The sequence below is a fragment of the Cygnus olor genome, chromosome 4 (assembly GCF_009769625.2).
Source record: "Cygnus olor isolate bCygOlo1 chromosome 4, bCygOlo1.pri.v2, whole genome shotgun sequence".
Taxonomy (NCBI): Eukaryota; Metazoa; Chordata; class Aves; order Anseriformes; family Anatidae; genus Cygnus; species Cygnus olor.
Window position 1 is genome coordinate 50,524,406 of NC_049172.1, and position 16,904 is coordinate 50,541,309.

The 16,904-nt window shown below is 39.5% G+C and overlaps 1 protein-coding gene across 1 annotated transcript in view; it reads right to left on the reverse strand.

The window, feature by feature from the left end:
• Positions 1-5,378: 5,378 nt before the first annotated feature.
• SLAIN2 (SLAIN motif family member 2) overlaps positions 5,379-16,904 on the reverse strand; it is a 35,882-nt gene continuing 24,356 nt past the window's right edge. Inside the window, 2 exon segments of the mRNA XM_040555377.1 lie at positions 5,379-8,071; positions 9,571-9,889. Coding sequence (XP_040411311.1) covers positions 8,005-8,071; positions 9,571-9,889 — 386 coding nt within the window. The 3' untranslated portion in view covers positions 5,379-8,004.

Consider the following 16,904-nt stretch of genomic DNA (forward strand, 5'->3'; position numbering starts at 1 on the left):
GAAGTAGGAATGTGTTTTAATAACCTAAAGAATATTCTTGATGTTGAATCTATGGTATTAGTAGGACTGCCATGTTGCTGCAGGTGAGGAAGATGTACTCTGGACTTTGTAGCCCTGTTGATTTGCCAGGAAGATGACTTTTGTCTTAGTCAATGAAATGTTTGACTTCCTTTTTGGGGTGCATGAGCAGAATGCAGTGTATGAAGCATGGAGTGGTATTTCTTCCTGCCTGAGGTGCTGACTCTACGACTAGCTGGAAGTGGTGGCTTTCTTCTGGGGTCTCAGCTTCAAAAATAATTTGGGTAAATTGAAATGTTTAAAATGCTAAAAAAAAGTTGGTTGAATTTGGAAAATGGGCCCTACAGCAAAGGGTTGGTGCTCTGTATCCAAGGTGGGGCTGCTGGATGACTTTGCCATGGTCTTTAACTACTTGTAGGTGGAGAAGATTGCTAGTAAGAGCAAATAGCCTTTTCTATGGTCATGGGGAAGAGCACAAGTAAATCCAAGGTTCACAAATGGAAGCGAGGCGAGTCCAGAGGAGGAAGAGGGTGTAGGACTGCATGGGTGGGTGTTGGATATCATGCCATGCTGCAGGCTGACTTCTGTGTTTCGGCTGCAGGTTGGCAGCGTTGTCACTGGTATGCTGTGTTTAGCTGCTGGCTTGGATGTAGCAATGCCAGAAGTGTCACCTGGAGCCATTGCAGGTCTCCAGTCCATGCTGCAGCCCCCAGGATGACTCCCCTCATGGGCAGCCACCCTGCAGATCCCTGACTGCCAGCCCATGCCCACGGCCTCACCAGGGGTGCAGACAGACACACCAACACTGCCCATTGTCAGCTGCTGCACAGACAAAGGGGTATTCTTTGTCTGCAGCCAAAATTAGCAAACATTCATTTCTAGGACAGGCTAAATTAAAAAACAAACAGTTTTATAGTAAAATCAAAGCTATCCAAAGATTCGATCTACTGAAATCTTTCATTAACCTTTGTGTTTCTGTGCTGTTTCTAAGATGTGCCAACTTTTAAATGAGATGTAATTGCGCTTTTTTTTTACATTTGACATATATATATATAGCTGAATATATATATATATATATCTTTCCAGCTAAAGAATTAATCAAATCTGCCGTGAATTTGTGAGTAGTTTAATTTGTCTCAGGAAATGTAATATTCTTAAGTGTTTCTGCCATCTCTAACATCAGCCAAAAATGTCCAGCCTAGGGGTTACGTTCAGCTGCTCTGGGGTATGAGCGATTAGAGAGCAGGAATAAATTGAAGTAGCTTTGGAAAATAACCTGACAAGAGCACAGAGCTGCAATGGGTTTAAGCTGCTGTAAGGCAGATTCAGATGAGATATGGACAGGGTAAGCAAAAGGCAAAGGTACTGAAGCCTGGGACCAGCTGGCCTGGGGAGGCTGCAGAGGTCTCCCAGAAAAGGCCGGGGGACATCTCCACGGCAGGAGATGCAGGTTTTGCTCTGGGGTGGCATGGTGGGATATGGTGGCCTCCTGGTCTCCAGGTACCTGAGCCCCATCCTCCTCCTCTGTGAGCTGTCAACACCAAGCTGTGTTGGTGAAACTTGGCACAGGAGCACGGCGCTGGCCGTGGAGGATGTTTAGGTCTACCTTGGCGCTGAGTAAAGTCTAGCAGGGCTATTTCAGACTCTGTGACATGGATGAAAACAAAACAAAGGAGCAGTCCTTGCCCTAAATCATAAAGACTACCCAACAAGACTGAACTACCAGGAATGGCAGTGAAGTGGTCAGTCACAACATCTGGAATGGGCTGGCAGCTCTAAGAACAAAGGGTGAAGTGCAGGAGAGACTGAAATTTCTCTTTTCTATTTTAGATGAAGTCAGACACCTGTATGAGAGGGGTGATTTTCCTGCCCAGCTCTGCACTGCTTTATCTTCCCTCAGACTGGAGTGCTCCTGGGATAAATGCAGCGCTTAAGTTCACACAGGACCCCAAGAAGAGTTTTGCCTAAGTTGAGGGCAGTGCAGTGAGTTGAAACCCAACCATACCCAACTTTGGAGAGAAAGCTGCAGCAAAAGCAAGGACACCCTCTAGTGTTTGGAGAGTCCTGAGAAAACAAAACCAAAACCAAACAAACCAACCAAACAATATTTATGAGTTAGAAAGCATGAAAGACAGAAAAATAGGATGGCTAAAAGCAGAGTGCATAAATGGTCTATAAATGTAATCCATCTGGGTTTTGACTTTTGAGATGAGGTTACTGGTAGATTTCAGCAATTCGCTTTGGTAATTAATGCTATTTAATTATCTTCGTAATTAGGAGGATGCAGGAAGTGGGAATGTGCTAATAAAAACAACCTGCTATTAAAAAAAAAAACAGCTTGGTGGGGGCACCAGCACTGAAGAACGGGATTGGAGTGTTAGAACTGGGCTGAGACAAGCACAATGCCCATGCAGGCCACGGGTTCTGAGACCAAAAATGAGAATGACTTTGTAATACTATAACTATACAATTGAGGTATTCAGCCCAGATTTAGGAGCACCGATCTGAAGTGGCATCTCTGTTGAGGTAAGGAAAAATGAGGGTTAGAAGTCGGGAGGTGCTGGCTATGGTGCAGCAAGCCCTGACCAGCAGGTTGTAAGGTGGTTTGGGAAGAGGCATCTTCTATTTCTCCTGCTGCCAGTGGTCCATGAGGCGTGATGGCTGGCGAGCTGCAGCCCTTGCACATCAGCCTGCATCTCAGTGCCTTGGGCTCTTGCTTGCCTAGCTGTTCAAGCTCTTACGTCATGCAATATGCTTGTTATTTATCCTGGAGTGCAAAGTTTCATGTAGAGATAAACTATAGAGGTAAGAAGGACCACCAGATATCACTTAAACCCCTGCTTTCTGTTCAGGAGAATTTGTAGGCTGAATTTGCCAGACCTGAGCAGAGAACTATGCTGTACCAAAGCTGCTCTGCTCCTGGATGAGAGGACCGAGCTAGACTTGGGGCTCTGCCATATGCACATCGTTATGTTCCTCAGGATGCTCGGGTACCTGAACACAGCCTGGGCAATACCATCCTAGCTCAGTTCACCTAAGCCTGTGTGAATGGCAGCATAAATACATTAACTAAGTCTTTGTTGATTTTTTTCCACCTCCCCCCAGGAAGAAAAAATTCTGCCGACCCTGACATTTACAGTAGACATTATCTGCTCTGTAACATTTGGTCTTATAAACTGAGGTTGGCCAAATTTCCATTCATTACTTACCCCGCTGCTATAGACAAGGTACGACACGAATTGCTGACCCTTTTCTCCAAATAGCAGAGCACCTGCCCCCTCTCTGGGCACGCAGGCACAAGTGGCATTGATGAAGGGCTGAGCCCCGGGTACATAAGGGCAGCGGGATCAGAAATTGTGGCAGAGCAGGGAACTGAAGGAGTGTCCTGTATCCTAGTCTTGTCCAATAATGATTTTTGTGATGCTGAGGCCAGGTGACAGCAGTGATGCCACACTGCTGCCGCTGACATCCAGGCACTTCTTGAAACGGAGGAGAATCAGGACAAAATTCTCCTTATTCAAGTCAGCTGAAGCAGCAGTAATGGTGGTTTTATGTCTGCATTAGCCCTGGAGTGGATGGACAGAAACAACATAACCTTGCTGTAGGCTCTGTGGTTGGGTGAGTAAAGATAAATGGACAACCACAGAGCCGAGAAATTAGATGCTAAGGCAGGGACTGGAGAGCAGAGGGCTTGCCTGATGTCCTCTCATCCACTTTGTCCCAGAGAGGAGACTCCAAATGGCAGCACCTGCTTCAGTTTCATTTCTGAAGGAAGAGAATGAAGAGGATTTGTCACAAGCTATGCCTGTCCTGCCAGTAATCTTAATTCAGGCAAACAGAGCTCTGCTTGCAGAACAAATTATGTAGTAGATATTACAGCAGGGGACACCTCGTCTAGCCCCACAGCCTGTCTGTCTGTGGCCAAGGTGTAGTGCCTGGGGAAAAGCATTAAATACACCTGGATATATTTTAATTCACTGTTTGTAGCAGGTGTGGATGACGCACTATGCTGATAAATCACTTTGCTGTTAGGGAACCATTTGAGCCACCTGTGCCTTTAACCCTGCTGAGATCTGGAACTTGGTTCAATCACTCCATTGAGTTTTGTGTCCTGCAAGTGCTTAATGTAGTCACAGCTGAGCTGATCATCTAATGTGGAGAACAGTGATGCACAGCATAATTGTATGACATACCAGGGCTGAAAATACCATTATAAAACAATTCTAGGGAAAGTGAGCCCAAAGGAATCTTTGCTCCTTTCAGTTCAGGAATAAACAGAAGACTCTCTGAGGAGAAAGCATCTTTGCTATGCTGAAGGTCTATATAAAACACGTATACTCCAGGGGTGCTCATCCCCAGCCTCATCTTCCTGAAATGAGACTACAGACGGCCTACCTGTAGGTGTCAGTCCTCGTACTAGAGAATGGCCAATACAGCTTTTTTTTTTTTTTTAAAGAAATCTCATCTCTCACACTTCTTCTAATTAATAAGTAAAAAAATAATATACAAATAGTGGACTACCTGGGATAAACACTAACAGTGGGCCTCACTGAATTTGTGTTAAACAGATTTACCATTACACACACCCAACCTAGAAGTAAAGCTAGCTTAACCATACTAATGCCTCATGACAAAGAGGTTGCATTCATACTAGGGAAACAGGTTTACCAAACCTGACAGCTGTGCTATTGCTACAGATTTGTTACATAGCATCTCCCCTGTAATGACCTGCATTTTAAAAGTCTGTGGAAAGCCTGTAGATCAGTTATTCCAGTCACCTTACTTCACGGGGTTATGTAATTTCTGAACTGTGAAGTTCAAAGATTTCCAACCTACTGCAGTGGTAGAAGAGATGAGCAATGAACTACCTTCAATACAAAGGCAGTAACTGATGACTCAGATGTGCGGCAGAACATGCAAACTATCGCTTACATTGCTTTGTGGCAAATGCATATTACACAAAGTCACCAACACAAAGCAAACATCTTGAAGATAAGAAGATGTGTTGGCCAGCACTGCTCTATACTTGGACATTTACACAAATAATCACTGGCGTGAAAATTCAGAATATAGTTTTTCATGTTACTTGAATTACGTGGTGTCCTTCCAGAGCAGAGGCCTCTGTGCACAACACAAGTACTTCAATCTACCCATGAATCACAGAATGCAAATACAGCATTATACTCTCTTCATGAATTGCAGGGGGCAGTAGCTAATGTGGTAAGTATTGAAACAAATGAGCACAGTGCTTGAAAAGCAGACTAACAATAAAAAAAGCCCAAATCTGTTAAAACAATACCCTCTAAATATGTAAAAGATTTTATGAACAGTTTGTTGTGAAAAAATAATGACCCAGGAAGTATTTTGTGGTAAGAATATTTATATATATTTTTACACTTTTAAACACTTACAAAAACATTCAAACACAAAAAAAATTAAATAACTTTGGAAGCAGAACAAGTCTTTCTGCCTACATACATACAACAATTCCGAGCTGTTGGCACACAAAGTAATCCACATTCATAAAACCTTACTACTATATCCAACATAAGTAAGTAAATCATATGGCACTAGTTTATCAAATCCATATTTCCACACTTTCTGCAGTAATCTCTAACACAGAGCCCCATGATTTCCTGATATCAATAAACTGGTAATGCACAAGGCTTTCTAGTGAACAGATAGTCTGGTTTTTTCAGGAAGTCGTTAGCTGTATTCCAGGGGGAGGTAGAACGGCAGAGAAAAGAATGCTTACAGAACTGAAGCTGAACTTACCAAGTGATGAATTACTATAACTTAAGGAAACGTATTACAACAGTTGATGCAGCCATGGTAAAACCCCAATATTGCCATCTGAACTGAATCTCAAAATTTAAACGTCTATTAAGCGTTTAATAAAATCCACCAATTAAAATGTCATTTTTTTGTCAATGAAGACTGCAGCATTGCTTTATAAAAGCTGAAATGTTAGAATTCAGCCTTTTATGGGAATAGGAGCATTTGATCTCTTCTGCTTACTAGTTACATGATACTGACTAACGTCCATTACCTGCGCCGCCAAGTGACACGAGGTTAGATAAGTGCCTAGGGGTGGTCTACTGGTGCAAGGTAGTTTCTTTACTTCTGCTGAAATCTTACTGAATTACAGTATATTTGATACCCCGACTTCAAAGTCTCAGCACAGATCTTGGTCTGGAGAGTGAAGTCGCTCATCAATCCAAAACTTGCCTACAGCTGCTGGAGTAATTAGAGCTGCAAATCAGTCTTCACTCCTTCCTATTTGGCTTCTTCCAACTCAAGTAGTATTGCATGGCTTTTCATCCAGGAATATGCTAATGCTAGCCTAAAATTCAAGTGCCAGAATTTCAGGGTTAGTTATCCTCTTAGTGGTGGGAGTCAAAATACACCTGCAGTTCCAACCTCAGATACTAACGGGGCTGAAGGCTACCTACCGTCCAATCCAACTTTTAGTGTTTGTCAGTCATTGCACAAAGGGTACCATTCACATTCTGTTACTTCATCAACTGTACATCCAAAATACTGAAAAAGCTTCAAACAAAATCCCTTCCATTTAACTAGTCCCACCCAATACAACTTTTGTTACAAATGTTTGCATGATGTCTTCCGGAACAGAAAACAATGGTTCAAATGGTAATTATATGAATGAGTTGCTTTGAGCAAAACGTGAGTGTTAGAATAAGTCAGAGCCACGGGAGGAATTTAATAGCTTGTAAACAGACATAGCAGGTTTCATACTCTGTTACCAGTAATGTAAGATACACATATGTAAGGCAAAGTACATATTTAAACACACTTACATGGGCAATATCTTCTGTAAAAATATTTACAATTTAAAATAAACCAATTTAAGAAATGGATGAAAGTAAAAAAATAGGATACAGAAAACTCCCTCATACCATGGAACATCACCTAAATGAATATCATTTGGCATCAAAAGTCAACTCATTACCTTAAAATTTGTATGTTACAAGTGCATAGTTGTGTTTCCTTCTCCATAACTACCAGCATTTACAGTTGTGTTCCAGGCTGCAAGCATAGTGGTGTGGTATTAGAACAAATTAACATTACTACTTGCTCTTTCCTTTTCAAGGAAACCTGCTATAAAAAAAAAGTTTTCCCCAAATAGCATGCCATGTGTTAAAAATGTGGCTACAATAGCAAAGGCCATCTTTCCTGAGCCAGAAACGTTAAGGTTAGAAAGATTGTACAACTGATACGAAGCCCTTTTGGCAATCAAACATATAAGAGCATGTAAAGCTGATAAATCAACGTCGGAAAGATGCAATCTATACTATTGTGTTTGTGTACGTCTGCTACATTCAAACCTTCAATGTTAATAAAAGCCATGGCTACTATTTACTGTTCTACCTAAGCCTCCAGAGTAACTTCTGATTCTTTCTGAAGGATGTACGTACCACTTTCCCCAATGAGAATCTCAAACAATTGTGAAAAGCAATGTTTTGTTAGCACTGTAGCAGTCTGCAGTCAGAATACCCACTCTGATTAATGTGGTCTTGTTTTAATAGTACATATTTACCAATCATTTTGCTGATTTAAAAGAGTAAAAAATGAAGTTTTGGACAATCTAAGTTGACTGTTACACTTGCTGTTTTTCAAGATGGGCATTTCTTTGGCATTCGTTAGGTTTTTGCCCAGACATTGGCCACTGTCATAAATGCTCAAATTGATATATTTTTAGCAAGCAAGCAAAAAAACAAAAACCAACAACAGAACTGAGAGCAATTTAATGTGAAAGTGATTGTATGATCACCAAACATCTGATGTTAGATGTCATTAAAGTGCTGCTTTATAATCTCTGCCAGTTTGTGCTAATTAGAGACAGAGAGGTCTGGAATTTTTACAAATCCCAAAAGTCACATCTGAACAGTCTGTATAATCAAGCTGTCTGTTAGTCTGGTGAGGAAGCATCCATGAGCACTGGAACTCTGCATTACACTTTGCAGTTCAATAGCAGCCATCTTTCCAGCTTTCGTCTTTCATGTTACCATAGGTTTTAGGAGTGGGTAATGATCTAAAATAAAATGAGATATCTTTTAGTTTCATACGTAACTGCTGAAGTCTCCATCTATAACACATAAGAACTTAAACATTTTGTAAATAAAATACACTTTGTTCATTTGCTTCTCTGCAATAGTTTACTTAACATAAACCCCAAAGCATTTTCAGTTTATGTATTATGTCTTGACAATTACTACATCAGATAAACACATGCATAACAAGATAGAAAACTTTACTGATTGATTTCCTGCCATTTAAAAATAGACATTTTTTTCCATGATGTATAAACAGGGAAATCCTCTTTTAGAATATCATAGTATTACATTTTGCTTACATCAAAATTTTGAAGTTCATAGATACTTCATTACTGCATCATGTATAGATATGGTATTCTGTATACCTAAACTTTCCAAAACAATAGCTGTGTAATAAGTGAAACACTTCTCAGACCAGTTGCGATTTGGACAACCACGCTTTGCACGTTACGAATTTCCTGTCAAAAACAACTGCTGTTTATTACATGAAGTTTCACACTGCTGACAAGAGTGCAAAACAGTCAATACTGTGAGAGTCACTTGTTGTTCCCCTGCCCAGCACTTACTGCAGAACAAAATTCCCCCACTTTGCTATTTATGGATGCCTCATCTTTTCTATAATACTGGAGACCAAGTGTTTATCCTTTCCGTTTAAGGGGATTCTCAATATTCCTCATGGATGACTGCTTCCTTACATCAGATGGCTTCCACTTGACACCTTCAGTGACAATGCACACTAGCGTGGCATTAAGAGCCATTCTAAGTGCACCACTACCTTCTATTCTCCTGAAGACAAACTGTGTAGACTTTCCAGCTAATAAGTAGTTTCTCCTGTGGTTGCTTTCCAAAACTCTGCCATTAAGCAACTTCTACTGCAGGGTGCTAGCACAGAGGTTACATTTGAGGTGGAAACTCTCGTTTGTTCTGTGGCTTAGCTGCACTGATATTTACGGTAAGTTTAGAATACTATGAATGCCCCCTCTGTCCTTAACATGTCTTCCTTCCCAAAGTTTCTAGCTGCCCAAGGAGAGAAACTGTTCTACTGTGGTGTCATTGCTTGACAAATGGATTACAAGAAGAACTTCAACAATTCTGACTTCAGGATGTGTCACTCAGTGGTACAAATGGATTTTCACTTGCCAGCTACATTTTGCTAATTTTTTTACCACAAGAACAATTGCTTATTGCCTTCTCAGCCCAGACTACGACACTTATTTACTTAGTTTGGTATCTTTTGTTATTCATTTCAGCTTCACTCGTTCATCTTTACATTCTAATTCAAGAGTCTTTTTCTCTCAGTTTTGCTTCAACTCTATTTTGGAAACACATGCAAATGGTCCACATGGAGGTCTCCATTTCCATCATTTCTGAAGACCTTGAGACCCAAGTAAGAACCGCAGGAAGGACCAGCAGACATACACAGTGTACAAAGTACAATATGAAAACTTCACATCAAGACTGCCTTTCACATACTCACCTGCGAACAGGCTGTGCAAGTTTGCTACGAGGCACTGGGATGCCCCCCGTAGAAGGGGCACTGGGTCTGGGTAAACCACTCCTCATCCCTGCTGTCCCTGCCGGTCTGGTAAGAGTAGTGCTGTTAATACTGCTGGCAGGGCTTGGCAAGCCTGAACTCTGAGCCCCAAGAGGCCCTGGTGAAGAACTGCTGTGCGTCAGCTGTGTGGCTTCTGGAGAAGCAACAGAACTGGGTCCATGGTTACTAAATGCTTTCACTGGTTGTCGGAGAGCTAGGGGAGATGGTGCTGCAGGGGAGCGGAATTTACTTGAAGAAGGTACTGGAAAATAAAATACAGAAGTTACTTTCAAGCTTAACTTACCGTATAGCTGAAATTAAAAACAGGAAATGATTTTATGTGAAAATTCAAACAACATGGAATGTGTAATGGAGTACAGCCAATCAAGCAGCAATGAGAAACAGGAATTCAGATGTCCTCTTTGTCATGTGTTTTTGACAGTATAATTCTAACGCTCCATTTACCTCCTATGAATATTTATCTGGATTTGTAAGTAATGCTAAGGCTCTAACCATTATAACCATCGAGTCAAAAGAAACAGAGGTGAACTTATTTGTTAATAAGAAATTTAGCTGCTTCAGAAACGTGTACTTAATTTCCTTCCCTAAAACAACACATTCAAGAATACAGGATTCTAATGTGACATTTTTATGCGTATTTCTGCTTCATCAATTGCAGCGATGAAGCTCAGAGAGTAGGGCATCTTAAAGTTTCTTTGATGCTCTTCTTCGACCAGGTCCACTGCATTGGGATTCACCTCATGATATGGTCAAGTTCAAGATCTACTCTTCAAAGGTGGAAAAAAAAGGTCAGCCAACTCCCCAAATCAAAGAACTAAGATGCAGCTACGAAACTTGTATCAGACAACTGTGACAACTTAGAGCCTTCCTCTTCTTATAAACATTATCTGAATTATCAGTATAACTAATAGCTGAATTCAAATACTTTGTGTCTGAGTTAGTATGTAAAATGCAAGTCTTTACCAAGTCCTTCCTTGGAAAGGTTAATAAGCCAGTAAAAACCCATTTATAGGGTTAGACCTACTAGACAGCATACTGTCTGTGCAAGCCCTTCATACAAGGTGCACACACAAACGTATGCCACTGACATTTTATTTTGTACAACGTATCTATTTCACTCCATCAATAGCAAGAGTTCTTATTATTATATCACAGGAATTACTTATGAATTTTAATAGACAGCTGGCAATGAATGACAATTGATCCTCACAGCAAAATACTGACTAAGAGAATATTCAAGTCCTTTGGTAGTGCCAAATCTTCAGCACAGTTCTTTATGAGTATCCAAAATATTTTCAAAATATGCAAAATTTATCAATAAACAGAATACTTGAACTAATCCATCTTCTTAATGGAATTTCACCAGCTTTTCAAGCTGATTAGGATTTTGGTGGGATTCAGTAACAGTTGGACAATCAAATCAATCAGGAAAAAACAAAACCACATCTACATTAAGTGACCTCGCATGTACTGTTTTTCTTCTACGAAATAAACTTCTTTACACAGAAACAAAGCTGATTTCCTCTTTGACAGATGTTGTACATAAAGAAGATGGTCCTTCATGTAGCATTTACTATCATTTTACAAGACAGATCTACTAAGAACAAGAGGAGTAAGAAAAAAAGAGACTAGTGACTAGTGTCAAGAACACAAATCCTAAATGGGGTACAGAGGAAGCAGTATTTTCAGGTTGTATTTTGAAGCTATCCCTGTTAGGGGATGTCCGGGAAGATTAATATGTGCCTCATTATAGATGTGAATTGGATTCAATTCCTTACTGGATTATCCAAGAGGGCCTTTCCACCGACAGCGAAATCAAACATAGCATGAAGCCGCACATGGGAAAAGCTGACAAAAAAGGTGGTAGAGATGTCAACAGTACATGACAATTGGTAAGTAGCAAGGAGAATAAATAAAAACCCTTAAAACAAAAGCCTTGGTGTAAAGCCAGATGATGGATTACGGAAAGCGCTAACATCAGAATGACCGGACAAGAACGGTGGCAAAGTACTCCTAGGACTAGGACAGATGACATATTAGAAGTTTTGTTGTAAATGTGAAATTGCCTGTAACACTGGTGTGTTAATCAAATCTGCAATTTCCAAGTGATTCAACAGTCTAAACATAGGGAGCTTTACCACTAATTTTCTCATCACCATACTTCCTGGAATACACATATAGCACCATGCTAGCAACTGACCTGCTGAACAATGCCAGCCTGTAAAAACTGACTTCAGCTTTGAGCTGCTAATGAGAGTCAGGCACTAACCTTCACCATGGGGAATAGGTTTAAGGTACGAATACAAGTAGGAAAACCTGAAAACTGAAGAAGTCTGTCACTTTTCCAGTGAAAGCAAGTATCCAGCAAATTAGTTCTCTTGTTGCCCCAGTGTTGACCATATTTACCACGCTTCCAACTTGAGCTGTCAGTTCATAAGATGCTTCCTGTCAGCACAAGCATTGCAGGCATTGCTGAGAGCTGTATTCATCCTTTTACATAAAGGAATTAATTGTCTTCCAATGTGCAGTGATCTCCAAAGCAGTCTACATGATGCAATCATTGGCAACTGCCTAATAATTTTGCTCTGCATGTGAAATCTTTTTTCTTGGAGCAGTTTGGATATTTAATAAAACATGATTTGGCCTATTGTCAGAGAGGATTAAAAAAGAGTGAGGTACTGCCTTAGTCAAATCCATTTGATGTTGTATAGCCATCTGCAGTATTGAACTGGTAGATGTTTAATAAAAACATGTAAGGGTAGTGTTTAACAACACTATACAACTCCATCCCCTTAGAAAATAAACTAACTAGAACCAGCTACATAAAACCTGTGGCAATAATAAAAACTCAGCGGCACTGTGCAGTCACAACAGTTAGACTTCCCACCCTCTTGCGATTCCGTCCTTGATTGCGGGCAGGGAGCAAGTGATCCCCAGCTGACAAAAGTCGGATTCTGTGAGGCTACAATCATCTGGATTGCACCACAACTTGAAACCAGAATCATTCAGGTGCAGTTGTTTAATAGTAACCATTGTTATGAAATGATTCAGACTGGTAACAAAATTATGCTCATAGTAATCTAGTCTTTTGAAAGTTGTTTCATTTCTGAATAATGCTTCCATAATCCCAAGAATCTCCTGCTTAGATGAGAAACAAGAAAATCAACGTATCAAGGACTATAAACAGCAAATAGCTGAAAAGGCCATGTTGGGTCCTTATTTTCAGTGACTCATGACAAACTGGAACATGTAACTGACAGTGGAATGGGTTCTGTTCCTCCCTCTTTAAGGTATAATAAATTCTTGAAAATAGTATAAACTCAAAGACAAGTAAATTTATGTACATTTCAACAGCTCCAGACTAGGCCATCAACATTGTAAGTGTTTCAAGATAACCAGCTGACGGCAAAGGCATGGCAACTGGAAAGACATCGCAAAAAGATTTGCAAAGGAATAGAGATGATGGTCATGTGCCAAAGCAGAATAGTGAAACAAATTTTCTGCATTTGGAAGAAATGTCGTGAAGACCGTTAGAGACCTCCTATTAGCCAGTGAATCTGTTTCAAAGTCATTATACTTTGTTATTTCAGGGGAAGACAGGGCAATAAAACTTTCTGCATGGAATGAAGTTGACTTGAAGAAGTTAGCAACTGTTAAAGCACTGAAAGGTTTTTATTATCCACCTTCAGTATGTGCATGAAGGATTCTCACATATTTTAAGAGATTCTAACATATATATATAAAATGAATTGGTCCCAAATGAAATATTTTTAAAATGAAGTAATCTAAGCTTGTAAATAGGCAACAGGACAACTACACTTGAAACCAAACCCATGAACTTGCTTTTATCTTGGCAGTGAAATTGAGGGATTGTCACATACGATGCGGCCAGCATTAATTACAAATCAGTTAAAACTTGTCTAACTGGATCGTGTACTCTTCTCAAAAATAAGTCAACTTCAGCCATTAGCAAACTGGGATATTATATACAATAGACTCCAATTCCTTGAGAGAAAAATCTAAATTATTGTATGTTGGGGATAATCATCCAGTTTGAGAGGAAAAGCGAAGCACAAGCACGTGTGCACAGGGGCACAAAACTCAACATTATATGCTCAAGATGAAGTTGCTAGCATTTGTTTCCCAGTGCAAAGTAAAGAAGGATATTTCATTTGCCTGAATATGTTTCAGAATCAGAACAGATTTTTTACAAGTTTTTTTTTTCAACTTTATGTTAAAACAACAACAACAACAAAAATCTGAACGTAGCCCCTGTGAATATGGATTCAGAATTCTATTTGTTATAATCCAGATTTACTGATTAATGCTAGAAGTCACCAATCCTTGGATTTTATCCCCAGAGTTTTTTCTTTCCCTACATGATCCAGGGACGTATTTTAATGTTTAGACCAAAAAGTTAGATACTTTGATACAGCAAGATCCACTAGTTAATCTTAACATGCAACAGCAACCATTAATCTAGAATGTGTGCGATTCAATGCAGGTGAACGTTATCTGAGATCTGCTGGAGCTTGATAAGAGGCTGTAAGTTAATTACCTCCTTTTGTAGATGGAGTTTGAAGAAACTGTTTGGTTTTGAAGGCAGCACGAGGCAAATTTTTTCTGCCTTTGCAGAGCTGTTGAAAGACAAGAAGTGTTATATTTGTCTAAGATAAGAAACTAAATTTACTGGGAATTTCAAAATGGCATCCACTTGTGAAGCATCAAGGAACAGAGTGAGTAAAACACTCAAAAAGCTGTTATGACACTGGAAGTGCTGCTTTGTTTTTAAATGGTGCTTGCTCTTAATGGCAAAGAGTACAGAGGAGCGTGTCAGAAATTTTGCAGTGCGAAATGCGCAGATTCTGTAAGAGTAAAGCTTCTTGCAGGGCAAAAGCCCAGAAAGGCCAAAAAAAAAAATTTAAAAAAATAAAAAAATTACACCAAAGGGAGGACAAGCCACCTAGCAAACATGCTACAGCAATATGAGTGCAAGATTAGATTAAAAAAGATGAAAATTAAAGTGTCATACTTGAACTAGCAAGATTAAACTTTTCATTTTAAAGTAGTTTTCCAAAAACATCTAACACTATACAAAAACACATCTTATTATGAATGTGATCACATCAGAAAGCTATAGCAAACATAAGCCATTCGGAGAGATGTCTGCCATTTTTTTTTATCTAATGGTACACAAGAGAACTCAAACTTGAAGACATAAAACTGAGAATCAGCAGCTGCCAACATGTGGACAGTGTGCCAAAATGTTTTAATTGCTGCTATGTCCTGTCTTTTTTTCTAGTACTGCTCAAGGTCCAATGCTGCCTTGAAACATCCTCACTACCTACCAGTTACCAAGAGAGAAGCCAATGTTCCACGAGCCGCAGAATCTTGGCAAAGAGAGAACTATCTATTGCCAGAAGGAACGCATCGATTCAGCATATTTTCACTGCAGCACATTTAAGGAGGGAAGAAGGAAAGCAGTCAATGAAATAAAGCTGTGCCTACACAAGGCTTGTTAAAATCATAATGTATGAAAAAAATCACCTCTGCTTACCTCAGGGTACAGTGTTTTTTTTTGTTGTTTTGTTTTTGTTTTGTTTTTAACTGTTTACACTAATAAGGCTTATTCCACAGTGGGAGGGAAGAAAGATAGTGGGAACAGCTGTGCACGAAGAGCCTAACCTGAGCAAGGAAGCTCAGTATTCCCATCACCAACTGGTGAATGCTATAAAGAAGGCAGGAGAAGGAACAAACAGAATCCTAATAATATTAATTAATCCTTCTTTTCTAAACTTGATAGTATATAATTGCCACCACCTTTCCTATCCTTCAGTCAGTATTGCAAATTTGCAATATTTTGTGAGCTATAAAAGAATTTCGTGTGTTTTACTTTCATTCTGAAAATCTAAGTAGTCTATTCATGTTGATCTTAATAACTAACTAAAACCTGGTCGTTTTCAACAACAGCAAAAAGGAATAAACGTATCTATAAACATGATAAAATGCTGCCTGTGGCTATTAAGAAAAAAAAATCATTCCACTACTAGAATCTAAATGCAACAAAGCAAGAAGCATATCCAGTTCTCATTCACTTCTGGCACATGGTCTTGTCATAAACTTTTTTTTTAAGGCCTACCCATAAGCAGCCAATTAAAGGCAGTAAGATGTTTAAAAAATGACACTTCCTAGACCTTGTTTTCTTAAAGGAATTTAGTGAAGCTTACCACTGGCCGGAGTTTTCTGTGCACAAGTACTCCATAACACCATTTTTACTGAAAATTTTTTTTGTTCACCACACAAATCAAGAACAGCTTCTTCCTTCAATATTTATGATCTTGAATTTAGTTTCTCCTTAAGTCATTCAATTGGATTTAAATATGCTACAGTATATGGCACTAAGTTCCTTCCCCCATCATTACTTACACTCCTTGCAAGTCAGAGATGCAGGATGATATGGAAAGACTTTAAATATATATATAAAATTCCTTCCTTCTGAATGGAGACGCCAAGAAAGCCCTCAACAGCTAAGCAATTATGAGCACTACACCACCAAAAAGAACTTCAGGCAGGGCAATTTGAGTAAGGCTGCGAAACATGCAGTTTGAGGTAAGCATGGAGTGCATGTTCATCCACACTATTTGCTGCTCTTGAACTGACTCTGTATGCTATTATATTACCTGTCACAAACGGTGCAAGCTGAATATATGTAGTTATGCTTATTTCTGATTAACTGAACTGGAATACTGGTTCCTTAGAACAATCACTTTCATTCTTTTATTCTGAATATGCCAAGCAGCTGGATCTTGGCAAGCAGATTACAGTGACTTTACTAATAATTTGTACAATCTACAGCTTAGCTCTTTGAAAAAGCATTATATTTAATTCTGCTTTAGGATTTCACATCCCCTGTGCTAATAAATGCTAGTTAAATACAGAAGTATCGTGCACACACAAAGCCACAACAAAGCACGTAGCTCCTACGTGGAAGCCACCTTGAAGTTCGATAGCTTTGCACAATCTATGTGGTGTAGTACCGTAAACATAGAGACTTCTCCAATCTGTAACACATTAAAGTCTAAAAGATACCTGTTCCTTGGAGAATGCAAGTATTACCATACCTTCCAGTGTTTAAGGTGAAAAATATTATCAGCTTTCATATTCAGAAATTCCTTTCTGCATAACTGCACGGTGAACCAGATGTAAAGAGAGATTCTAATAGTTATAACTAATATGTAATTCACGTCAGTCAATCC